This window comes from Heloderma suspectum, chromosome 1 (assembly GCF_057233095.1).
Source record: "Heloderma suspectum isolate Gila_16-S chromosome 1, 16-S_ref, whole genome shotgun sequence".
NCBI classification, from domain to species: domain Eukaryota; kingdom Metazoa; phylum Chordata; class Lepidosauria; order Squamata; family Helodermatidae; genus Heloderma; species Heloderma suspectum.
Genome location: NC_139458.1, coordinates 151,179,776 through 151,206,597, shown reverse-complemented (window position 1 = coordinate 151,206,597; position 26,822 = coordinate 151,179,776). Strand labels below are relative to the sequence as shown.

Sequence of the window (26,822 nt, the reverse complement as noted above, 5' to 3'; positions counted from 1 at the left end):
CCAAGATTTGGGAAAACACTGAAGTTCTTGGTTTGAGCATACTGCTCCCTACCCTTCTCCTGCTTTAGTTCAATTTGCATGTAAACAAGACTATTTTATCTTCTTCCGCCAAAGTCTCTTTTCCATTCAGCTGTTGATTGCATCAGTGACATGAAACAATGTCAAAGATTGTGCTCAGATCCTTTGCTATATTGGGAACAAAAAACTCCTCATCTTTGTTTTTTGAGAGCTGCTTCTTATCATAAGGTTTGCCTGTATGATAACAAACAATATTATCTCCACCTTGAAGCAAATGCACATGTTCCAATGAAATTCAGAACAGCACCTGAAAATGTTAGAAAAACCTCACAGGGCACTGCAGGCTTCTTAATCACAGTCCAAGTGAGCAGCTTCTAATCACCAGGAAAATTCAAACCATTAACGGCAAAGCCGATGCATGTTTAGACAGGAAAAGGTCCTACAGTTCCCAGCATTCCCCAGCCAAGCTGGGCAATGCTGGGAGTTGTAGGATGTTTTTCCTGTCTAAACTTGCATAGGATTGAACCCTATAGCGACTGCTTTGTTTATCAGGCTTTGCAGCCTCTGTAATAGGCCTGGTATTACCCAGCACATAGTTTCATAGAATAGCCAATCATAGAATAGTAAGGTTGGAAAGGGCCTATAAGATCATCGAGTCCAACCCCCTAGACCTGCTGAAAATACCCACCTACCCAGAATACCTGTACAGCTATGATCTGCAGGAAATTCATTCCATGCGCATCTAAATTCTTTTTCAGTTATTTAGAAACAAATATCCTGCCTTTACATTTATATTTTTTAAATCTGCAAAGCCTACGAAGCCTACAGCAGGTTCACAAAACACTCAAAATACTTTTTTGGGGGGGAGGGGGGATGCTTATCCTAAAATGATTAGAATCTGTCAGAATAAGAGCTGAGGTAAGAGTGAGAGATAGAGTGTTTGGCACAAAACACAACATCTAGGTTCTGCACTCAAAATAAGTAACATATATTTGGCGTGCTTGCATCCATTTTTAGGGTTTATCCAGAAAATCATCTCAACATGCATCTTCACCGACTCTCCAAGCTAGTCTCTGCAAGCATGGAGTCTAGAAAACACTCCACCCAGGAAAAGGCAGAAAGGGGTGTTGCACTAGCCATGGTAAGTACCATCAGTGTGGCATAGAAGAGCACTATTCAAATGGTATTTAAAGGTCAGGAATAGTGTAGAAATGAAAGTGGACTTAACATCAGAACAAGTAATATAATGAGCAGGTTGGAAGCAGTTGTGGGGGCAAATTATAGCAGTTCATTATAGCAGCTAAAGCAAGACTAGGCTGTGTTTATATTAAATATGAAATGTTTATAGAAATTAGAAACACACAGTCCTGACTCATATTTTTCCATTACACTGTCATAATTTCTATAAAAAATTGTTTATGTTATCCCTGTGACATTTGGGGATAATCACATAAATTACATCCACAATGAGCCATTTCCCTTTATTAATACAAACCAGCATGAGAATGAACACAGAACAGCTACAATTCTAAATTAAAGAAACAATGCTTGTATGACAGTTGGAAATCAAATCTCCTAACTAAGATTGTTAGTCGAATGTTTAGTATTTTATAGGCATGTTTAAGAAAAACTTTCCTCTGATGTGTGCCACAATTACACAAAAATCAGTTGCTGGGAGCTACTAGTACTACTACTACTACTACTACTAATGATATTTTTACTGCAAGGAGGAAAGACAGACACATATAGTTAAAAAGCAGTGTTCCCATTACTAGTAGGACTTGGCAAACCTTTTAGTCTGGAGAATTCTAAATTGGTTTCTTTGTACAGCAGGGGATTACATTCTTCCCCTAGAATGCAAATTTCTTTGCTACTACAAACTAGCACATTGTAGGAGGTTATGTTCTGTGTTTACTTAAACAAAGTATATATAAATATATCAATATAAAAGCTGGATTAGCAGTCTTAATCCATGGTAAATGTAACATACAATATCCTCTCCTCAACAGTGTTTCACAATGAATGCAAAGAGAAGCAATTTTGCTTCTTTCTACTCATTGGCCTTCCTTTGGGGTTAGCACAAAAGAGCCAAGGAAGTTCAGTTAAAGTAAGGTGGCTAGCATTAGGGCATATCTACACATAGACATTTATATGGCAGAGAGAGAGAAAACAAAAGAGCTCACACAAAAGAGCTCACACAGTGCTACTCAGCACTGGTTAGGCCTCATCTGGAGTACTGTGTCCAGTTCTGGGCACCACACTTTAAGAAGGATGCAGACAAACTGGAGAAGGTTCAGAGGAGGGCAACAAAGATGATCGGGGGAATGGAAACAAAGCCCTATGAAGAGAGACTGAAAGAACTGGGCATGTTTAGCCTTGAGAAGACTGAGGGGAGATATGATAGCACTCTTCAAGTACTTGAAAGGTTGTCACAGAGAAGGAGGCCAGGATCTCTTCTTGATCATCCCAGAGTGCAGGACACGGAATAATGGGCTCAAGTTACAGGAAGCCAGATTCCGGCTGAACATCAGGAAAAACTTCCTGACTGTAAGAGCAATACGACAATGGAACCAATTACCTGGGGAGGTGGTAGGCTCTCCCACACTGGAGGCCTTCAAGACGAGGCTGGACAGCCATTTGTCAGGGATGCTCTGACTTGGATTCCTGCATTGAGCAGGGGGTTGGACTCGATGGCCTTGTAGGCCCCTTCCAGCCCTACTATTCTATGATTCTATGATTCTATGAAATATATAGGTATACATCCAAAAAGGGCTGTAACATGTTTACTAACATTAATACTGTGCTGTATTCAAAGATGGCAGATTCTGTAATGAATCTGTGTGTCACATGGCTAAGCGTTCATGAGCAAGGCTTCCATTCTTAAGAATGCACACTTGCGCGCACACATACATATACTCATTAATTCATACAAATACACACACACTCTTCCTTTAAAAAAATGGTTGTGCACCAACAAAGCTTGTGCAGAGAAGAAGAGAGTCCAGTCATGAGCCTGGTATTGGACTGCTGGAACTCAGTCCCTTTGGTGTGAGCACAGATGTCCCTGTGTCAACATGGAAACATATAGTTTCCTGGAACTTTGGCACTGACCTGGAAAAAGGAAAACCTTCCACACTTCTTGGGAAAATGACCTTGTTGGCTAGATGCAGTTCTCGTTCTCATACCTTGAATTTTTCTGTTCAGACTGCATGGCTGGTGTTAGCCCTATGCAAGGAGACCCATACAGATATTCATTATATCTGTAGTTCTGGTGCATACTTAGATATGAATGCACCAGAACATACCTGGTGCATTCAGCATCCCTTTTCTACAAATGCCTATGCATGTACACCCAAAACATGTGTAGAGTATACGGATTGTTTATAGCAGGGGTGGGGAACCTGTGGCCCTCTAGTTATTTTTGCACTTCAGTTCACATCATCCCTAGCCAACATGGCCAATGGTCAGGGAGTTGTAGACTAACATCTGTGGGGACCCAGATTCCCCACTTCTGGTTTAGGCACCTGTGCAAATAATACTTTCAACATGTGGTGATCAGGGACAGGGGAAGGGATTTCAACACCTTCATCTCCTTATTGTATTAATTTGGACACTGCATGCAACAGGTCCTAAACCCAATCCATGTTCAGGTAGGACTGAGAAAGTAATCCCATCTGAAATCCTGGAAAGCAGATGCCGGTGAGTGTAGACAATACTGAGTTAGATCCAATGGTTTTGGTCAGTATAAGGCAGCTTCCTATGTTCTTATCTCCACATTGCCAAGGAGGGAGGGAGGGGTGTGCATGTGTGTATAGACCAGGGTACAGAACCACTTTCAGCCCGAATTCAATTTCAGAGCAGCTCTCGGGGGCTACATTCCAGTGGTGGGTGGAGCGAAAGGCAAAAGGGGTGAGGCCGGAATGCAAAAAATTCCAACATAGTTTAGCTTAAATTCTTACTCCTGGTAGCTAAGTGTTAAGAGAAACATTTCAACTTTTTTGAATAGGGGGGAAAACGGCACAAAAGCCAGGAAACCATCCATCAATCAATCAGTGGTCAGGGAAAATGGTGTGGGGCTTGGGGCGTGGCTTTCTGGGGACTCATGAAGAGCCAAATTGGGACCCCTAGAGGGCTGGGTTTAGCCCCTGAGCCAGAGGTTCTGCACCCCTGGTGTAGACACACACATATATAAACATGGGGACACAGACACACAGAGATGAATCCTGTGCACAAGTCATTTCAGGCTCTTTGAGCGCACACGAATGGTAGTGGATATGCAGCTAAAGAACTCATTATAAGCAGCTGAAGAGATACACCCTCGTTCTCAAGCCATCTATCTATTTAGATTAATACTTGGCTTCTCATTTAAATAGTATAGTATCTTTGTATGTCAGGCAGTTAAGAGTCTGCAAAAACTGCTGATGTGTCTATTCATAGATACTGTATATGTTGCAGGAGGGAAAGTGCATTTGTCATCTTAGTATAAATATAACCAGCAAAGCTATCTCATATATTGGACCAAACCTTTGCTAAACAAAGGACTAAATGTATTGTAGCCATTCCAGATACAGTATGCTTAGGATGATTATTTAAAACTTGGCCCACAGTGTTCCAATTTGGGAGGAGAGGGGTGAACATAAACCTTGGTCACCTGGACAGCAAAAGACCTGTTTTGAAATGTGTTTAATATTGAATGCAATCCTGGCTCATGATGATTAGCAATCTAGTTAATTAAAAAAAAAGAGGGAGGGGGGTTTACAGATAATGTTTCATTTTCACTAGTCAAAAGTAATTTAGCTGCAAATTGCATATAAATGGAGGCAATCGGATCTACGCTGTCAAAGGGAACGGATGGAAAAAGTTAATGAACATAAACTACTATTTCTGGTGTGAGCGCCCAAAGATGTATCTAGACAAGAATCATTACTCATCACTTGGTTCTCATTCCTACATTACATGGAAATGCCAGAAGACGACAACCCTGACCAATATCAGTGCATGCATTCCAATGTAAGCATGTGTAAAGGGGGTACAAAAATCCCAGTTCTCATATGCGCTGATGGGGTCAGGCTTGGTGGTGACTGAGCAGGGAAAGGATCTGAGGTTATGATGGATATCTCAATGAAACCATCAACAGAGTGCACAGGGACTGTGAAAAGGATGAATTCCATGTTGGGATCATTAGGAAAGCAATAAAAAATGGCACTGCCAATATCATACCTTTATACAAACCTATGGTACAACAACGCTTGGAATATTGTGTACAGTTCTGGTCACTGCACCTCAAAAGGGGTGCGGTAGAGCTGCAAAAGGCACAGCAAGCGGCACCCAAAACAATCAAGGGGCTGGAATAAGTCCCATATGAAGAAAGAGTGTAACATTTGGGTCTCTTTAGCTTAGAAAAATGGTGGAAAAGGAGAGACATGATAGAGGTGTGTAAAATTATGCATGGTGTGGAGAAAGGGAATAGGGAGAGGTTTTTCTCCCTCTTTCATAATACTAGAATATCCATTGAATGCACCCATGGTCATCTAATGAAGCTGACGGGTAGGAGATTCAGGACAGATAAAAGTACTGTTTCACACAGTGTATAAACTATGGAATTCACTACCACAAGATGCAGTGATGGCCACCAACTTGGACATCTTTCAGAAGTGAATACTCAAATTCACGGAGAATAAGGCTATCATTCACTACTAGTCATGATCGTTATATATTACCTCCAGCATCAGAGGGGGTATGCCTCTCCGTACCAGTTGCTGGCCAACCTAAATGAGAGGCTGCTATGGCACTCATGTCCTGCTTGTAGGCTTCCTGTAGATATCTGTCTGATCACTGCAAACAGTGACTAGATAGGCCTTTGGTCTAATCCAGCACAGCTGTTCTTATGTTCTTTATTGATATTGAACTCCTCATGATTTTTCATATTTGCTTCTATATTCAGTTATCTTGATTTTGATCTGCTTTGATAAATTTGTTTTGCAACTTTGTACCTTGTTCCTTCCCACAATATCCTTTTGACAGTAACCCAGTAGTACCAGGTGTTTCATTATTGATTTTAAGTTTATTACTGTACTGTTATTTTTGTTATATGGAGAAAATCTTGTCACAGTAAAAAAGTTTATAAGTATTCACCCCCCCTTTGACTTTTCCACATTTTGTGGTGTTACAACCTGGAATTAAAATGGATTTAATTAGGCGTTCTTGTCACTGATCTACACAAAATAGTCCATAATGGTGAAGTGGGAAAAATCTACATATTTTACAAAATATGGGGGAAAATCTACATATTTTACAAAATGATTTACAAATAAAAAAACTGAAAAGTCTGGATTCACCCCCTTTGCCATGACACCCCTGAAGAAGCTCTGGTGCAACCAACTGCCTTCAGAAGTCACATAATTAGTTGAATGGAGTCCACTTGTGTGCAATTCAAGTGTTATATTATCTCAGATTAAATACACCTGTTTCTGGAAGGCCGCAGAGTTTGTTGGAGAGCATATCTAAACAGCTTCATGAAGACCAAGGAGCTATCAAATAAAGTTCTGGAGAAGAACCAATCAGGGTTGGGTTCTAAAAAATATTCTAAACTATGAATATCCCCTGGAGCACTGTTAAATCCATTATTACAAAATGGAATGAATATGGCACAACCACAACTCTGCCTAGAGAAGGCCGTCCACCAAAACTCAGTGACGGGGTAAGGAGAGCATTAGTCAGAGGAGCAACCAAGAGGCCAATGGTAACTCTGAAGGTACTGGAGAGATCCACAGCTGAGATGGGGGAAACCAGCCATGGGACAACTATCATCCCGACGCTCCATGAAGCTTGTTCTTGTCTAGATACATCTTTGGGCTTTACAGATAATGTTTTATTTTCACTAGTCAAAAGTAATTTAGCTGCAAATTGCATATAAATGGAGGCAATCAGATCTACGCTGTCAAAGGGAACGGATGGAAACTGTTAATGAACATAAACTACTATTTCTGGCGTGAGAGCCCAAAGATGCTTGACTGCTTCTGTATTGCACAAATACCCTAGCCTCCTTCCAAAAATGAATTGCTTACTAGTTTTTTTGTTTAAGATTTCTCATTGTTACAAAGTTTAGTCAATCTAGAGATCATTGAGAATCTTCCAGCAAGAACCTTTTAACAATCAACTTATCTCAACTGGAAAGCCCTGGGTGCTAGATCAATTGCTCCATTTCCCAGAATGTCAGTGCTCAGAGACACTCTGAACACTGACCACATCGCTCTGGGGACGGCTTCCTTACAGAGGGCTCCATACCTGGACAGGATGTCATCTGTTGATACTGCTATTCTGTCTGGATCTACAGTGGAGGATCCCTACAGCACATCCACTGGTCATTGACCCTCTTCTCCATTTGAAGCCTGGATTAATACAGATTGATAATACAGTGACACTAGTGTCCCTACAGAAGCCTGGCTAAGCTCCACTTTCTTTTGCGGGGGGAGGGGAGATCACACCTGATGAGTAACTGTGGGATAGGACACTATCAACTCTTTCTCTCTTTAAGGGACTCGTGCTCTGAGAAATAAACTCCACCGATTGGGCAGATGAGCTGAAATGGTGGATGCTATCTCAAGCTCTAGCCACCCTCCTAGAACTGTCTGATGCACAATCTCCAACCCTACTGTTGAAGCAAATATAAGAAGGCCAAACCTTATCTTAGTTGTGTATGTGCAGATAAGTATACTACTGTAGTGGTGGTAGTGAATTTTAGTTCCTCCTTTGAAGGCAGCAGAGCATTTCAGTTTTAGGTCTCACCTACAGGGATCAGGAAGGAGAGTTAAAAAGATTCTTGTTGGACAGTGGGCATCTCATCATTCTCCAATTTGTCTTCCTGCCTATCACAGGTACCTGGGGTTTTTCAGAAGCATCAGGGCAAAAAACTGAACAGCCACCCAGTATTTCCTGCACCTTGCTCCCAGCTGGGATGGGCCAGAGAGACTACAGCCTAGGCAATCACTGTGGAGAACATTTTCTGCCTCTCACTTGTCAAAAGGCAGGAGGCAAAGGAGTCATATCTTTAGCTATTTCAGGCCCTGATACAGCGCATTCTTCCCTTTGTGGTGCTGATGGGCAACATTGCTCATCCAACCTTGGTAATGCGAGTTAAAACTACATTTTGGCTACTGCTCTATCAGGGTAACGTCTTGCTCACGCAGCCAGTCCAATTCATTAAGAAACCACAGCTCCAGTCAGAGTGCTTCATCCAGATGCCATTTTTCTCACTCTTGTGGCAAGAGGTCCAAGAGCTGCCATGACCAGCACAGCTGACTGTCTGAAGACAAGGAGTGTTGATTAGAGATGTCCTATTTTCAGAAGACATTTACTTAGACTAGGGCTGCAACTCTTAGGCAGCCAATTAAAAACATTGACTAATCTTCCCCTTAGAAGGAAGCCTCTGATCTTGGAGCTTCTAAATATCCAATGTCCTGTTGGGCTGCAGTTGGCAGAGCTGGAGGTGTGACGGAAGTGATTTTTGCCACTCCATCCTCTTTTTACAAAACTTTCCTCTAGAAGAGCCTCTGAGTCTGTTTAGAGATGGCACACTGCCGAGGACTGGGGCTGGGGCTGGGGCTGGACAGGCCACAGGATTTCTCTTAGCCCAGCCTCTCCTCTCCCCGCCAATTGGAATGCCCCCCATCACGAGGCTGCATTTGTGACCTTGGGAAGCAGCAGCATAGTTGTTTCTAGGGTGGCTGTAAGGCAGCAGGGGAGGGGGATCAGAATTTAAGAGTACCCCTCTGAGGTTGTAGCAGTGACTATGGCCTTGGGAGGGGGACTCTGAACAATCCTGTGTTCCCTGGGACACTCTCCAGAGACCACAGCATTGCTCTCTAAGAGTATGCCCCTGCTTAATAAAGGATTTTGGCTTTTTTTAAGCAGCTATTTTAACACAACTCAACACTGGTAGAACACACGGTTTGCATACAGAAGGTCTGATGTTTAAGCCCTGGCATTTCCAGTTAAAAGGATCAGCTAGACCGTGATGTGAAAGATCTCTGCCTGTGTTGATCGGGACCATTTTAAGAAATGTAACTGTATACGTCATATGCTTTCCTAACCACAACAATAGCAATGCAAGTAGTGACAAAACCAGAACAATGTTTTAGTGAGTATATTTAGCTGCCTTGACAGATCTCTTTTCCATGATTCATTGAGTAACTGTATAAAAGTTTTTCAGCAGCAGAATTAGTACAACCTGTGCAACAGCAATAAGGGTCAGGTTTTTTGGCAACTGCACATAATTAACTCAGGTATCTTTTCCAAAAATGTAATTGTAATGAAAAGGTTGCCCACTTCCCTTGCTTTAACCCCACAGCCCCTCACTCCACAGTTTAAGAAAATAGTAGCAAGTATTCAGGAATGCAACTCCAAGTCTTGACATTATGAAGACAAACAGCAGTAACTCAGTACAGAGAAGGGGTCTGGGAAGCCTACCATAATTAAACAGCAAAGTACTTCCGCATGGCACAATCCACCAGGAATGCTTTCTGCACAAGCCTCTTAAATGTTCATAATTACATTTAATTTCAGTAGCATGTGTGCAGAAAAAGTTACTGCTGTATTGTCCTCTTCACACACATCACCCTTCTATTTTAAAAGGAGACTGAGTCAAACTCACAAAATTTCACAGTGTGGGCCCTCCCATTTAAGAAAGGAAATTATCGGGTTAAACGCTGAAAACACTTGAAAGAGGAAAAACATCAATTTCTACAACTTCAGTACATGATTACAAACCACTGCAACACCACAGATAGAATTTGCAAATTTGGGTGGGGGTGGGGGGGAACAAGTCTAGTATTTGGCAAGCAGGGTGGAGTTACTCGATGGGGTAAACCTAGGAACTCCTCCACATTAAGACAGCTTGTTAATTTACCCCCAATACAATGGTGAAATTAAGAGAGAAATGTTGGAAATATAACTTGCCAGAATATAACCACTAATATTCAAAAATTATAGGCTCAATTCAGGAATACTGTAGCGATGATTCAGACACCAACTCACTGCTGAGTCTTTGCTTTTGAATAAGTCCTTATAGTGTCCATCGAATGTGTTGGCAAAATAGTAGAGTTGACAGCATCATAATCTATTTAACACAGTTGTGTGCAAATTTCAAAGACCAGGATGATCTCAATGTGTCTTTAACTTTCCCTTTTTAAAGAATGGCTAAAGGACTATGCCTTCATTAGAAGCACCAAAACTGAAGCCATGTAGGAAAGGCAGGTAACTTTGGTTGAACTTCAATGAGAACTAGCCACTTGAAAAAAAAACTGATGGAGAAGATTCTGTAGAACTATCAACACTAGAAGCAGCATCAGGAGGTAAATTCAGAGTGACCATACTGCTATCAGGCAAAGAGCTGATGACCAAAGAAAAATGTGCTGGCAATATTTTTTAGCATTGACAATTGCTTTCAAGAATCATCCATTTCAGTATTCATGTATTTGCTGGACTTCAATTCTCAAAACAAGTTTTGACCTTTCAAAAAGGCTATTATGTGAGTGGAAAAACCGATTGGATCCAGATTTCTTTTCATTAATCCAGTCCTTTACCCTTAGTAGTAAATGTCTTGTTAATTCTGCAGCCTACATATATAAGTTCCTAAAGATCACAATAAGCAACATCTTTCTTTAAAACTCTTCTTGTTCTTGCTGCTTTTCTTGCCATTCTTGTCTTTGTTTTCTGACATCTTCTTGGCTCTAATCTCTCTCATTAGATCAAAGAATACCTGAAAAGGGGGAAAATGCACGTTAATATAACAGAGTAGACCTTTTTTACTGCCACTTTAGTCTAGACACAATGAAAAAAAGAAATCCAAAAGGTATGTGGAAAATATTAGAACTTATCCATAATGAGGAAAATTTTAATGAACAGCAAGTCAACTTTGTCAACATTATCAAATACACATTTGTTACATAAAGTTCAGAATTTAGTGAAGCATGCATGGATTACTAGGGCTCTAGAAGAATTCAAATGTGATGGGAAAAGTTTCATAGAGCCATAGGAAAAGTGAACTGGCCTAGAACTAAATTTGCTCACAAGAGAGAGGCTGCATTCGGATGTCACTTTAAGCCATGGTGGCTTAATGGATTCAGATGGATAATCTCACAGTAGCTTATTTTTGAAATAGTCCACAATGCCCCGCCACACAACTGGGCTAATAAGCTCCTGTGTGTAACTTATTAAACTATTTTGCCTAATCTGACCCATCCCCCCACCCCTTGTCCCGCTGCGGTCCTCCCACTGGAGCAGTGGTGCTGTTTCACCCATTCATTATATTGCAACAGAGGCTACTAGAAGTGAAATCCTGGTGTGCACCAAAAAGGGGGTGGCACAAATAAACCCTTGGAAGTTTGCAGGATTGGAACCAAACTCCGCACATAGCCTCTCCTAGTCCTGCCAGACAAATCTGATCTCATTTTTTGATCAAGTAACCTCCCTTGTAGACCGTGGGAATGCTGTAGACATCATATACCTCGACTTCAGCAAAGCTTTTGACGAAGTGCCCCATGAGATCCTGATGAGCAAACTAGCTCGAAGTGGGCTAGATGAAACAACGATCCGGTGGATCCACAGTTGGCTACAGAATCGGACTCAAAGAGTGCTTATCAATGGGACCTTCTCAAACTGGGGAGAGGTAACGAGTGGGGTACCGCAGGGCTCAGTCCTGGGCCCAGTGCTCTTCAACATTTTTATTAATGACTTGGAGGAGGAGATGCAGGGAATGCTGATCAAATCTGAAGATGACACAAAATTGGGCGGGATAGCTAATACTTTGGAGGACAGAAACAAAATTCAAAGTGATCTGGATAGACTGGAGCGCTGGGCAGAAAACAACAGAATGACATTTAATAGGGATAAATGCCAAGTTCTGCACCTAGGAAAAAGAAACCAAATGCAGTTACAAGATGGGGGATACGTGGCTCAACCACACTACAAGCGAGAAGGATCTTGGAATTGTTGTCGATCGCAAGCTGAATATGAGCCAACAATGGGAGGTGGCTGCAAAAAAGGCAAATGCTCTTTTGGGCTGCATTAATAGAAGCATAGCTTCCAAATCCCGGGAAGTACTAGTTCCCCTCTACTCAGCACTGGTAAGGCCTCATCTGGAGTACTGTATCCAGTTCTGGGCACCACACTTTAAGAAGGATGCAGACAAACTGGAGAGGGTTCAGAGGAGGGCAACAAAGATGATCAGGGGACTGGAAACAAAGCCCTATGAAGAGAGACTGAAAGAACTGGGCATGTTTAGCCTTGAGAAGAGAAGACTGAAGGGAGATATGATAACACTCTTCAAGTACTTGAAAGGTTGTCAAAGAGAAGAAGTCCAGGATCTCTTCTTGATCATCCCAGAGTGCAGGACACAGAATCATGGGCTCAAGGTACAGGAAGCCAGATTCCGGCTGAACATCAGGAAAAACTTCCTGACTGTAAGAGCAATACGACAATGGAACCAATTACCTGGGATGGTGGTGGGCTCTCCCACACTGGAGGCCTTCAAAACGAGGCTGGACAGCCATTTGTCAGGGATGTTCTGACTTCGATTCCTGCATTGAGCAGGGGGTTGGACTCGATGGCCTTGTAGGCCCCTTCCAGCCCTACTAGTCTATGATTCTATGATTCTAGGCAGGAGGCACCCAATGCCGCATCAGAATCCTCTGCAATCCCCCCCCCCCCAGGGAAAATCCTGGGTGAACCAAAAAGGAGATGGTGGATAATGCTGTGGGGGGTTGCAGGATCAGGACCGTACTTCACACACAGCCTCTCCTAGGTGGGAGGCACCCAATGCACCATCAAAACCCTGAGCAATTATCGCAGAGGAGGGAAAACTCCAGGTGCACCAAAAAGGAGATAGCACAAATAAACCTTTGGGTGTTTGCAGGATTGGGACAAAAGTTTATAGCCAGCCTCCCCTAGTTGGGAGGCACCCGATGCACCCACAAAACCCTCAATTCACATTTTCCCCCATAACCATTTCTGGCATAGACACCTTAGTGTTCCTCCTCCCCACCGCCCCAGACATTGCTGGCAGAGTCGCTTCTGTTCTCAATATTGTTAAAGCACTCTGTTGCTATATCACAGTTGCACATTTAAAGGGCTACCGCAGTACCGCCTGTGGGTTTAAATGTGCAACGGAAATATAGCAACAGAGTGAATTAGCGCTACAGCGGTATGGGGACAGCTGAGACCAGCTACTGCAGTACTGTCTCTCAGAACTTTGCAGGATTGGGACAAAATTTGACACACAGCTTCCCCACACCGCAGCACAGCAGTACTGCCCAACTTTGCTTTTGCACAGAGAAGTGGCCAAAAAAGGGGGTGGGGGCTATAACACCTTGGCAGTTTGCTGGAATGGGGCAAAATTGCACCGCTGGGGTGCCCTCATGGGGAGCCTTCAGATGGTGAACTGGATTTCTGCACAATTTTGCTTCCTCCCGGAAAAGTGTGCAGTTTTTCCCCTATTCACAGTAGCAATCAGGGAAGCCTCATGATAGCACAATCAGGGGGGGCTGTCATTGTACTCTGGGAAAGCCGTCAATGTGTAATTATAGTGCAGTTTAAGGGAAGGCTGTACTTTTTTTGCTCCTGTTATCCTTCAGCTGCTTGTCAGATCTTGGAAAAAGAGTTCAGTAGACTGGAGCAGAGTGGCCACAACAATTTTGACTGCTCTTCTGAGCAGACTCTGTAGGCAATTGGTATAAGCTACACTGAGCTCCAAGAGACATGATAACCCACGGTGGATTATATAACCCTTACTGCAGACTGTGGGTTATCAGAGTGCTTATTTTGGCCAAATAAGCCATCGTGGATTAAAACATTACCAACAGATGACACAATAACCAAAAATGGGTTAAATAAGCCATGGTGGCTTATTTAACACATAGTGGGTTATCGTGACATCCGAACCTTGTCAGAGAGAGATGGATGACGAATAAAAAATAGAGGAACTTCTGCAGTTAGTAGACCTGTTTGTGAAGTGACATGGGATAGAGATGTGAAGCATTAGGTTATACTGAAAGCATATCCCAAACACTGGCTTACAAGTTTTGTTAATCAGTAAGCAGTCATGAAGAGCAACTGAGAAGTCCATTTTTAGCAGGCATTTAGCAGTAAGTTACCTACCCATTACACAATGCAAGGAGACGAGTATCAATTAGATTCATGGCCAGTGTTTAAACTTTATTAATACACTGCAAGATATTTCCGGTAGGCTAGTTAACTACTTAATTAACTAGTTAATTAACTACTTAAAAAGTTAAAGTGGCTAACAACTTTAAGTAGTTGATTTTTCAGCTGTCCACCTTTAACTTTTATCTAGTTCTTTAAAAGTTTACCTTAAAAAAAAAAAAGTATAAGGTAGAAGTTTTACAAAATTGAAATCCAGCTTTCCCAGAGTTTTCCCGGACATAGCCAGTTTCTAAGGCTCTATATGGAATTATATTTCTTTACTAAAACTATAGGGCTACTTGTTTGAGAGACAGAGTAGTGTACCATCCTATGAGATATGCTCTCTTAAGAACTACATGTCCTAAAGTTCCTTAGTTCATGCTGACATTTTCTGGGCACTTGCAAAAGTCAACAGGGCAACCAATTTGGTGCAGAAGGGGAAACAAGAAAGCAGTGACTCTGACCCCAGTACGTGTGGGAGCCATTTTTGCTACTAACTGTACAGAAGATGTGAGTAAATAAGCTATCCTTAATTTACAAGTTTATGAGCTCACCAAAGCTTTATGCCAGTGGGATTTTATTATAATTTTCTGAACATTTTAGTGCTAGGTTTCCTGAAATATCATTTCATATTAAAATACATGCATCACAATATTTCTTTATTGAAATATGTTTTTAATGTATTTTTAAACATATACTTAAAGAGGCACTTTTAAATGTAACACAGAATTACCCACTTGAGTCCACCCCCAGTGAAAATTGATCCTTAAAATATGTCCTGCATTTCCTCCTGGCTCAGGAGGAAGCTTAGTCCTCAAAAAGGAAAGCCAACCCTTACCCACCCCCCATTCTGCAGAACTCTGCAGGGGGCTTCTACAGATATTACTTAAACCTTGACAGACTACAAAATTTGCAGTCTGCAGAATAATTTAAGCAGAAAACTGACAGCCAAGAAGTGAATCCTGCTATTCTCATATAGATGTAGAAACATTTTACTAGGCTTTCCTTCAAGTTCTCTAACTTGAATCACAGTGGTAGACAGCTACTATTTGTAGCTACCTTCAAATCCTTCACAATATGTAGTCAACTCACAGAAGAACCAAGGTCTCTTGCTTTGTACTTATGCACAACTGCAGTTGGAAGGAATAGATTCCTGGTTGCCAACTGGAACTTGGCATCCATGCTTGTGGAATGTTGCTGAAAACAAACTTTACCTTATCTACATTTGCTCTGGTTTTTGCCGATGTCTCAACATACTGTACACCCCACTCCTCTGCTTTACTTCTAGCTGCTTCCACAGGCACTTGTCGACGGTCTTCCAAATCAGATTTATTTCCCACAACAAGCAAAGGTATTTTGTCCTCTTCAGCTTTTACACGCAGGATCTGCTCCCTAGTAAAGCATATTTAAAGCAAAGCAACTGAGATGGCCATAATAGTCATTTCATATGAGAGTAAAAAATACATACATGCATACATAGCATCAACAGCGTGCCAGGGAATTATGACAGTATTTAAATAAAAGCAATGTTAAAGTTACCTTAGGCAAGTACAGAATTTATAGTGGGAGTCTTACAAAGGCTCAGTTTTGCCCAACGAATAAAGATGTTCACTAAGTGGAAAGAGATGTTGGTTTTGCTTTCCAACTATGCTACTAATCCACACAAAAAGCCAAATAATATTGTTTATGCTTATTTGCATGTTAAAAGCTTGTATTACACTCTTCTCACATCTTCAAGTTCTGAAACATGAAAAACCCATTCTGTCTCATCTCAGAACAGTGTTTTATGCTGAAGATCTACTGTGTTTGATAGGATACAGCTTCACTCACTGTTTTGTTTAAAATACGTATATCCTGTCTTTCTGCCCAAAAGGCCTCCAAAGAGGCTTACAGTAAAAGTAAATTAACCCACAAACTTTTTTTTTTAAAGAAACAATTACTGAAAAATGTCCTGTGCTCCAACTACTGCTCCATTAAGGTTCTTCAGTGACTACATGAGAAACTAGCAGTCCTACCCTACCGCATTATTTCATTGACTTATACATAAAACTTGCCGTGGTTCTCTCAGCCAGGGCACAAGTATACTTTAACAGTTCTGAATGACTGACATACATACAACAATCAAACAATAGCTTCGCCTGCCTGAAGCACGGGAGCAGGGGCAAAGCTGATGGCTCTTTCCCCCTTTTTAAAGCACTGTATCCACCTTTATCCATTCACTTTTCACCTTAATAAAAATGTTTTTAATGTGAAAAGCCACCTCAGAGATTGAGAGAATATTCTCGAGGACACCTTGGGTAGATGTCAGCGCTGTCCACAGCCAGCTTCTGCTGCACACTCACAGAACCACTCCTCCACCTGCTGAGGAAAGGTACATTTGGACTGAACATAGTAAAGGTACATCCAGTGCTCTTAAAAAAGGAGAGCGCTCCACCTTCACCATCCATTTGTTTTTAATCAGCAAAATGCAGTTAAGAGCGAGCAAAAATACAAAATAATGCAATGACCCTACTGCAGAGACAGGAAGAAAGGAAATCTGGATCTACTGGTAGATCTGAGGGATCTGAAACAGATCAGCAAGGATTTCTGACTCCAGTTGGTTAACAACTGCAGCAACAAAATGAGTTCTAAGTTACTACCTCTAATCATACTACTAGCTAACCTTGTCAAAATTTGTTCACTTTTGTATATTATTCCATTTACTAGAACATATCCCATCTTTCTTATACACAATGGGTAGTATCCAATGTTAGTCCTACATAGAGTAGACCCACTAAAATGAATGGGACCCAAGTTAGTTGCGACTAACGTAAGCCTCATTAATTTTAATTGGTCTACTCTATGTAGGACTAATATTGGATACCACCCAATTGTTCCTGATCAAATTTGCAACACATACAAAGCTTGAAGAATTTGTCTAGAGCAGAGGTGGCCAACATATGGTCCTCCAGTTGTTTTGGCCTACAACAGCCATCAGACCTAGCCAGCATAGCCAATGGTGAGGGCTGGTGAGGGTTGTAGGCCAAAACCACAAGTTGCCCACCACTGGTCTAGAGAGATCACTACTTACCTAAACTCTGCTGTTGCTGTAAAGGATTCATGCTCAGTTATGGAAAAAACTAGGAGAAAACCCTCTCCACTACGGAAGTAGTTGTCTCGAATAGCTGCATAATCTTCTTGTCCTGCTGTATCCAGAATATCTATCTGGACTTCCTCTCCATCCAGAACGACTTTCTTTCTGTAACTATCAGCCTTAGTAGGTTCATAGTCTTCAACAAACTAAGGAGCAGAAGAGGAATAATTAATTGTAGAGCATCCATAATTCCTGAAATTATAGATAGGTTATCAAATTATTAGTGGTGGCTGCTAAGAACAATGTAGCAAAAAAGGGGGTAGGTTCCTTTCAAGTCACCTACATGTAGCTCCCAAGCAAAAAGCCAGATGAAGATACAATTCATATGCCTCCTTAGCAAAGTATTTTGGAAACCAACTATAACATGTTATTGATTCACCTACAGAAAATACTCTTTCCATCAGCTATTTTAAGACTCCAGTTTTGACTCTAAAGACTTCAGTATGCAGAACACAGAAATTAAAAATTCTACCTTCACTAAGGCATTAAAGATGTGCAATACGACATTAAAAGCTAATAAGGGTGGGCTAGTATTAACGATGTCCGGCATGGCGAAATCTGGCCCTCTTGGGGTTCAATGGGTGTCCCCTTAGCCCCCAGCTCAGCTTGCATTAGCAAGCTGCTCCACAAGCTGCCCACCAGAACTCAGGGTTTGTGCACGGCAGTGACGGCAGGAGTCCCTACCACCACCAGCACTCTTGCCACCGTGCAAAAACCCCTCACGCTCTCCTTGCTGACACTGGGAGACCCCACTGCAACAGTGTGCAAATGTCTCCTCCCCTCCCCAGGCCCCAAGAGGAGAAGGAGAGAATCCCGTGCAGCGAGCTCTCCGTTATGTGAAATGGTTCCTTCTCCCCCTCCCGGGTCCCAGTGTTGGCAAGGAGAGTGTGAGGGGCTTGCACGCGGCAGTGGCGGCGCCAGTGGGTGGCACCGCCATGTGCAAACTTTTATTTTATTTATTTATTTCATTTCTATACTGCCCAATAGCCAAAGCTCTCTGTGCCAGCACCAGCAAGGAGAGCGTGAGTGGTTTTGCTGGTGGAAGAAGTCCGCAAGCTGGCCCTACTCACACAGGTCAAGTCAGGCCAGCTGGTGGAGAAGTGAGCTGCAGTCCAGGGGGCCAAGCTATCAAAAGCTGCATGGACCTGACCCCCCCAGACGGATACCTCTACCACCCCTAGTTAGAACATGCAATTCTAAAATAAAACACATACAATTATTTTAGAATTTCCCTTAATTTGTTTTACCAGTATTCACTCTGCTTCTGCATGTCACAGGGTACAGACAACGAGCTATACTGGACTGAAGAGTCACCCCCCACAACAACACCCCCTGCTTGGCTTCTGAGATTTCCAACAGAAATTGTTTAAGCAATGCCAAGGCCACCTTTGTACACCTAAGGGTCACACAGTCCTTTGTTGAGAACTGATATTCCAACCTAATATCAGGTCCTGTGCTTCTGCTGCATCGACATGAAATTACAGAAATCACCCAGAGCTCTGGGTAAAAGTGATATTTGATATTAAATTTATTAATAATCATTTATATAGCTCTGCTTACTCTAGAATGCTCCACATATATAAGAACATGATATTTGATTTGAGCCTCAATGTAATGTTTGAACCGAGGCATAACTGCAATTTTTATACTGTTGATTAACTGTTTTGACTGACAGATGTAGCATTTTAGAAAGAAACTTCAGTGTGGAAAACCTGAATAAAATTATTTATCTCTTCCAGAAACGCTCTTCTTTGAACCTATTGTAACTGTGTTTACTTTATACATGGAGGAAGAATAAAGGCAGCTTAGTGCAGATCCTACAATATGCAATTCTACTGCAATTTAAGATGTATATACAGATCACAAACCATCTTACCTCATCATACATAAACTGAAGTGTAAGTGCCGATTTGCCCACACCTCCACTACCAACCATGATTACTTTGTGGAGGGCCAGAGAACTCTGGTTTTTTGTCTTGCTAGCAGCCATTTTTCTGTACAGTTGTCAGGTACCACCAGAGCAGACTGATGAGCTACAAGCCAAGAAACAGAAGTTAATTTGTATAGCCAAACACAAATATTATTTAGAGTCAGTATAGTAATTTCTCAACGTCCTCTGATACTATAGAGCAGAAGCATAAATCAATATGTTAAAGCACTTGAGAAGTGACTAATGGAATATTTATGCACAAGCCCAAATTTCACTTGCCGCATTCAGACACAACACAAAACCACAGTTTAGTGCTATATGAATGAGCCTTGGGCTCATGTGTTTTTCTCCCTTCTTCTGGCACAGCCATGAGGAGACTGGAAATACCACCTACTTTCAATTAACCACAGTTTGCTGTTTCACCTGATGTTTTAGTTCAACTACAGTTTGTCCCAACAAGCCAAGATCAAACCATGGTTTTTGCTCCTGACTTATTCCAATATGCCATAGTTTAAACTACCTGCAATTTCTGGTTCAGATGAAATGACAAATTATGGCTAGCTGATATCTGAAGTGGATGTCCCAGAGGGGAAGGGAAAGCGCAAGTGCCCAAAGCTTCTTCGCACAGTACAGAATTATGATTTCTGTATGAGTCAGATACTTTCAAACTCATTAAGATAAGACATGCCTATATTGTGTGATACCGACCAGGGAGTATAAAGATACTTTTGAGTTGCTTTCGTACAACTGCTTAAGTATTTACTCTGCATTTATTTAAATTACACATTTCCCTTAATGAATACAAATTTCCCCGAGACTTAGAAACTGCCTTGCAATGTCAAGCTCACTAAGTGGGCAATCATGATTATGTAAATATACCCAAACAAAGGAATGCTACAATAATTCAATACAGTTTTAAGTCCAAGTCATAAGAAAAATATAAAAGGATTGGTGCATTAATTTTAAAATACTCAAATGGTCTCAAGAGCATGAATTATTTTAATTTTCTCATACTTTCCCAAAATTTGCTTTAAATCACTGATTATAGTTGAGCAAACAGGCGAAATCCTTCTCTTTTTACTTGCCATGCAGCTGGCGTTCACTGACTTTCTCCAGCTACAATGCAACTGAAAGCAGCCATTCTTTAAAACCAGAAACCCAGGCCTTTGGCCTATATAGATACAAAGAGAACTCCTTTGTGAAATCTTTCTATACACAACTTCTAAAACTGATTTAAAGCTTAAAATGAAGATAAAAACACAAATTGCAATAATAATATGTTGCATTTTATTTCTTCATAGTATATGCATGACAAAGAGATTCACTAACCATGAAGTCACATGGATTACAGTATTTCAAGCAGCTCAGTTATAGATGTCATGAAGATCCAGAGTTCACAATATATTCAGCTGTCGTATAGACATTTCATAGTTCTGCAAGAGTGATTAGGGCTGTAATCACATGGGGAGTAATCTCTGTTGAACACAATGGGACTTGCAGCACAATCCTATACATGTTTATTCAGCAGTAAGAGCTATTTAAAAAATATAGATGACCCCATGGTGTTACGGTGGCAACTTCAAATCTTTCTGGCAACCACCTGGTTGCTCTGGTTGATCTGCACAAAAACAGGAGTCCTGTTCCCCTCTGAATTTTCCTTGCATTAGGGAACTTAAAGGCAGCAGGGTCTCTCACTTCATGCTGGCCCTGCCCACTCTCTGACATATGCAGAGAATTTGAGGGATGCAAAGCATCACGCTTACTTCACATTGGACACTATGCAGAAGAGCGTATCCAAAGCCCAGCATGAAGTGAAACACGTAAGTAGTCTAGGGAAGGATAGGGATGAACAATGACCACAAAACAACTGGCTAAAGCAGTGAGGCAACATTTGTCAACTCCCGCTTAGCAATCACCACAAGCAAGGTTTTAAAGTATGATTGACAAGATCTTAACTTATTCTGATGTAACTAAACATCAGTAAATGAGAAGTCTGTAAACAAACATGTGTAGCAGGGTTGGGCAACTTGTGGCACTCAGGATGTTTTGGCCTACAACTCCCATTAGCTCTAGCTAACATAGCCAATGGTGATGGCTCCATACAATGACGTTGTAGGCCAAAACATCTGAAGAGCAACAAGTTGTCCACCCCTGATATATAGCAACTTTCTAATCACCAGACCACCGTGCAGTTCCTATATATTCGCTGTTAAGAAATTAGGGGCTGTTTGGACAGAACCACAACCCATCAGTTTAAAAACCAATAGGTTTTTGTGCATGAACCCCTGATCGCCTCCTTCGTAGGTTGTGCAGTGTAACGTCTGAACTCAGACTGCTGGGTTGCTTAGCCCCTAAATAAGCTAGTAGTCCAGGTTTGGACGTCACACTGCACAAACTATGAAGGAGCTGATTGTGGGTTGTGCAGTAAAGCAGAAGACGTGGGCACGCTGCAGGCAGCTCACCTGCTCATGCACAACAACCTATCAGTTTTTAAACAAGCCAGGCGTGTGCACGCGCATGCATATAAGCCTAGGGCAAATCGCAACACCAGCAGTATATAGTGATTGACTACCTCCAAGGCAAGAGAACTAAACATGTACTAACAAGTGTTCAGTGCAGTTCCCTAGTATTTAGCAACACTGCATTTGCCAAATGAAAGTGGAGATAGAGAGACGGCTAAACCATCTTTAATCAACCAAGAGTGATTTAAAGTGAATTATTCAAAGGCAGGCTATAAAACTTGGGTCACGCTGTAAGTACCATACTATTAAGTTTAAGTCATGGTATTATGATTTGTTACTTAATTCGGGTGAGAGATGCACTTCAACTGCTCAAATGATTACCTTTTGCTACTCTGTACATCAAAATAAATTATACAGCTATTTTTGCTTCTCTCCCCACATCACTTAGCCTTGAACAATAGGTCAGAACATTCACAGGACCTAAAGGGTAATGTTGTCTGTACCAGAACTGTAATGATGAACCAAATTAGAACAAAGCTAGGCAATGCTATCTGTTCTTGTGTCTCAATATTTAGAAGGGAAAATATGTTACTTTTCAGTATTGGGGCTCAAACCTGAAGCCACTTGTAGCTTTATATACCCAGGAATTCAATGGAATCTTATATAGAAGAGACCCTTCTTAATACAATCCAAGGCCTATTTTGAGGCATTACATGCTCTGAGCAACGATGTACATACATCGCAGCCCAATCAGTTGCTTTTGATTTAAATGCAAATTCCTCTCTTAAGCTAGTAGATCAAAAATGCTGAGCAATAACCAAGGATACCTGCATCCTCCTACATTTAAAAGCACACACACAAAATGTTGTTGCCATGACGACATGCTATCATTCTGCCTTATCTCTTCGGACCATGATATTATTCACTGAATCTAAAGAAGCATTTTAGCTTTTTTTGTGGGGGCATGAACCCTCAAGCCTGCTCAGTGACCAAACCTAAAGTTTAGGGAGATACCTGCTTAGTGCTTATTAGTGATGCAATTAGAAATAGTACATTCAAGAGGAAAAAGGAGTTTATATCAAGCTCCATCACCACCACAGAGCTCTGGTCTTGAAGCGATCAGTCATGCATAAGGAATTGCACTTTGCCAGTCCAGGCCCAAATGGCCATGCCACATTCTGCGAGGGTATAATTATTTTCCAGGTTTTCTTCAAAGCGATTACTAAACACTGATTGAGATATGGGATGAACCATTTTCAAGTCTGAAATACCATGAATATGAACCCCAAAGTGACTCAAAATGATCAACTCCGGTTAAAAAAAAAAGTGAAATGAACCAGATCAAGCAAAATATTCACTATAAAGGGTAATTTTAAAACCCACACAAAAACCAAAACCTAGTAATGCGAGCATTTAGGCCACGTTGCACGGTAATTAACTCATCTTTAACCAGGTACATTATTATTGGATAGCATTTTAAAATACTCTTATGGTTTACGTACGAACCAGAGTACTGACTCTGAGCAACAGATTCAGCTCTACATTTTTACTGAGATCCTCAAGAACAGTTCAGGCACCAGATAATGATCAATGTCCAGATCTAGCTTGACAATAATTTCATACAGTTTCTATTAGAAGGGGGAAAAAAGATGGATGTTCTCTGCCATTCAGTTATATAGAAGGTCAGTACTGTCATATTAGAAAGGCACAAACAAGTACCCAGCTCCAATACAATAATGACCTCCTTATGAACAGAGATGTAAAACTTTGAAGTCATGATAAAAAAAGATTTTCTAGAAGAAGACAACACTTTTGGGAGGAAATACATAGTATTTATTGTCTTACTGAATCTTAAGTAATCTTACTTGTTACTTTAACAACATTAAAACACATTGGCTTGTATCCAAAGAGCCTTCCATTTTTCGCCAATCCCTTCTACCCACTGCAGCCCTCTGGGCCTCCAGAAAAACTTCTCCTGAGGGTTGAGAAAGCCTCTGGGGCAGTACGAAATATAGCATTCAGTGGATAGCAGGAATCAGCAAAAACTGGGACAGACTGCCTTGTATGCGGGGAAGTGCTTTCCACTCACGCAAAAGCAGAAATACCTTTCGATAAATAAAATAAAAATGCACGCTTGGATTTAAAAAGTATAACTGCCTTCATTGTAGTAAAAAAACAACCTTACAAATATATTCTGGGTTAGTTTGAAGCGACTGCACCCAAGAAAGGTACCCAAGGATATCCTGGGTTTTGCCTGTTTGAAAACATATGGAAAAATATACAACACAAGTTAAAACAGATGTCATACATACTGTAGTGAGCAAAAGGAAGATATTATCTGTTTTGGAAACAGCATGTAAAGCTCAGGTTTATCATGCAGATAAAAAATATTTTAAAAGAAGTTCCAAAAATGTCCATATGAACTTTAACTGAATATACTGGCCTATCTGGATATTCAGTTAAAGCTAACTTCACAATAGTATCTCACCATACATAAGGCTTTAATTCTATATTCACTTACTTGGGAGTGAACCCCATTAAACTCGGATTCGCTTCCAAGCAAACAACACACACTTAGGAGCAAGCTGAAAGTATGACAGTAACTGTAGAGAGAAAACCTGCTGTCCTAAATCCATTTTATTTATATCCCATGCCATCACAGTAAGTACTATATGCCTGAAAATAGTAGCATAACTTAAGTTTAATTCTATAGTCAGAATCCATGTCTGAACGATTCAGAGCTTCCAATTCTGAACTTTCTCTCTGAGATATATGGAATATCTTCATGAACTGAAACAAGCTTCTCAACTCTTTTTGAATGTTAGTTTGTTACTTGATTGAAACATATGCACAATCATTTACCAGTTTATTTCATTTGATGCAGATAAAAGAAAACCCAAAGCAGGTGATAAGCAAGAGGAATCAAAGGCTGAGTTCCATAAAGGGCTTGTCACCATGCTCCAGGAACAGTATGTTTAATCTCTCAGTTTGGTCCAAATACCAGAGAATATTGCATTTCCTGCAGCTTTTGAGAGTTTCCCAACATCCAGTCTCAATAGTATTGCTTGTTTAGTAATCCAGTCAAGTGTAGTAAAAATGCTATCTTCGCTACCATTACTGTCTTTGCATCTTGAATCTAAGGAACACGTGAACTGGATATAACAGTACTAAAACACAGCTATATTTTCTTATTCTGGAAGAAAATGTTTCATAATAGATTCCCAACACCTAAATTTTCATTTCTTTCGGTGAACTTCCCCAGCCCACCCTGGGGTGAAGTAGGAAGGCCTGGAAAAAAAATCTGTACTTGACAATGTTTACCTCCCTTCTCTTATACAGAGTTGTAAGTTGTAGGGACACCCACATTCCATCATTTCCATGTCACTCACTTTCTCATAATTATCATTAAACTCCTTGAGCAATGTGATGTAACCTTAAAAGCTTGTGTCAACTTTCGCTGCTCTAAATTAGATATCTCTTCAGCAAGAGAAAGTATAGAGACCAAGCTGTTGCTCCCCATGCCAACAGAAATCATCTTTATAGACTAGTGCCCAGTACAGCGCATATGATGCTCTAACTATCCTGATTGAAAGGAGGCATTCCTCACTAGACTGCAGTCAGCTGTCTTAAATTGTAACAGGTATGCAGCAGCAATCAGAGAGCTGTTACCTTACTACCTGAAGGAAAAATAGGAAGGTTAGAAATCCCTTCAGACACTTACATTAAATTGAATAGTCCTAAAGTAATCTACAGTGTTTCTGGTTTCTTCCAATAGCTTGCCATACTTTTCAAAGCATTTCACTTCAAACCACACTTGAAAGCATTTTTGTTGTTGTTGTTCAGTCGTTCAGTCGTGTCCGACTTTTCGTGACCCCATGGACCATAGCATGCCAGGCCTTCCTGTCCTCCGCTCTCTCCCGGAGTGTGCTCAGGTTCATATTCATTGCATCCGTGATGCTATCTAGCCATCTCATCCTCTGCCATCCCCTTCTCCTTTTGCCTTCAAGCTTTACCAGCATCAGGGTCTTTTCCAGGGAGTTTTCTCTTCACATTAGGTGGCCAAAATATTGGAGCTTCAGCTTCAGCATCTGTCCTTCCAATGAGCACTCAGGGTTGATTTCCTTTAGGATGGACTGATTTGACCTCCTTGCAGTCCAGGGGACTCGTAAGAGTCTTCTCCAGCACCACAGTTCAAACGCATCAATTCTTCGCCGCTCAGCCTTCCTTATAGTCCAGCTCTCACAGCCATACGTTACTACTGGGAAAACCATAGCTTTGATTAGACGGACCTTTGTCGGCAAGGTGATGTCTCTGCTTCTTACTATGCTGTCTAGGTTTGCCATAGCTTTCCTCCCAAGGAGCAAGCATCTTTTAATTTCATGGCTACAGTCACCGTCTGCGGTGATCTTGGAGCCCAAGCAAATAAAATCTGTCACTGCTTCCATTGCTTCCCCTTCTATATGCCAGGAAGTGATGGGGCCAGATGCCATGATCTTCGTTTTTTTAATGTTGAGTTTCAAACCAGCTTTTGCACTCTCCACTTTCACCCTCAACAAGAGGCTCTTGAGATCCTCTTCGCTTTCTGCCATTAGGGTGGTATCGTCTGCATATCGGAGGTTGTTGATAATTCTCCCAGCAATCTTAATTCCGACCTGTGATTCAATCAACCCGGTGTTTCTCATGATGTACTCTGCTTATAAGTTAAATAAGCAGGGCGACAATATGCAGCCTTGTCGTACTCCTTTCCCAATTTTGAACCAATCGGTTGTTCCATGTCTGGTTCTTACTGTTGCTCCCTCGTACAGGTTTCTCAGGAGACAGGTAAGGTGGTCTGGTACTCCCATCTCTTTAAGAATTTGCCACAGTTTGTTGTGATCCACACAATCAAAGGCTTTAGTGTAGTCAATGAAGCAGAAATAGACATTTTTCTGGAATTCTCTTGCTTTCTCCATGATCCAGCGAATGTTGGTGATTTGATCTCTAGTTCCTCTGCCTCTTCTAAACCCAGCTTGTGCTTCCGGTAGCTCTCGGTTCACATACTGCTGAAGCCTAGCTTGTAGGATTTTGAGCATCACCTTGC

The 26,822-nt window shown here is 41.3% G+C and overlaps 1 protein-coding gene across 6 annotated transcripts in view; it reads right to left on the bottom strand.

The window, feature by feature from the left end:
* Nucleotides 1-6,065: 6,065 nt before the first annotated feature.
* RALB (RAS like proto-oncogene B) overlaps nt 6,066-26,822 on the bottom strand; it is a 42,544-nt gene continuing 21,787 nt past the window's right edge. For 2 of the 6 annotated variants that reach the window (XM_084807186.1, XM_084807177.1), the window contains exons 2-5: nt 19,227-19,383; nt 17,288-17,496; nt 15,432-15,609; nt 6,066-10,777 (exon numbers count right to left, since the gene is read on the bottom strand). In XM_084807186.1, coding sequence (XP_084663312.1) covers nt 10,658-10,777; nt 15,432-15,609; nt 17,288-17,496; nt 19,227-19,340 — 621 coding nt within the window. In that variant the 5' untranslated portion in view covers nt 19,341-19,383 and the 3' untranslated portion in view covers nt 6,066-10,657. Of the gene's footprint in view, nt 10,778-15,219; nt 15,610-17,287; nt 17,497-19,226; nt 19,384-20,609; nt 20,714-26,822 lie in introns of those variants that run through there. The other 4 variants (XM_084807159.1, XM_084807148.1, XM_084807195.1 and 1 more) reach the window with 3 other exon arrangements.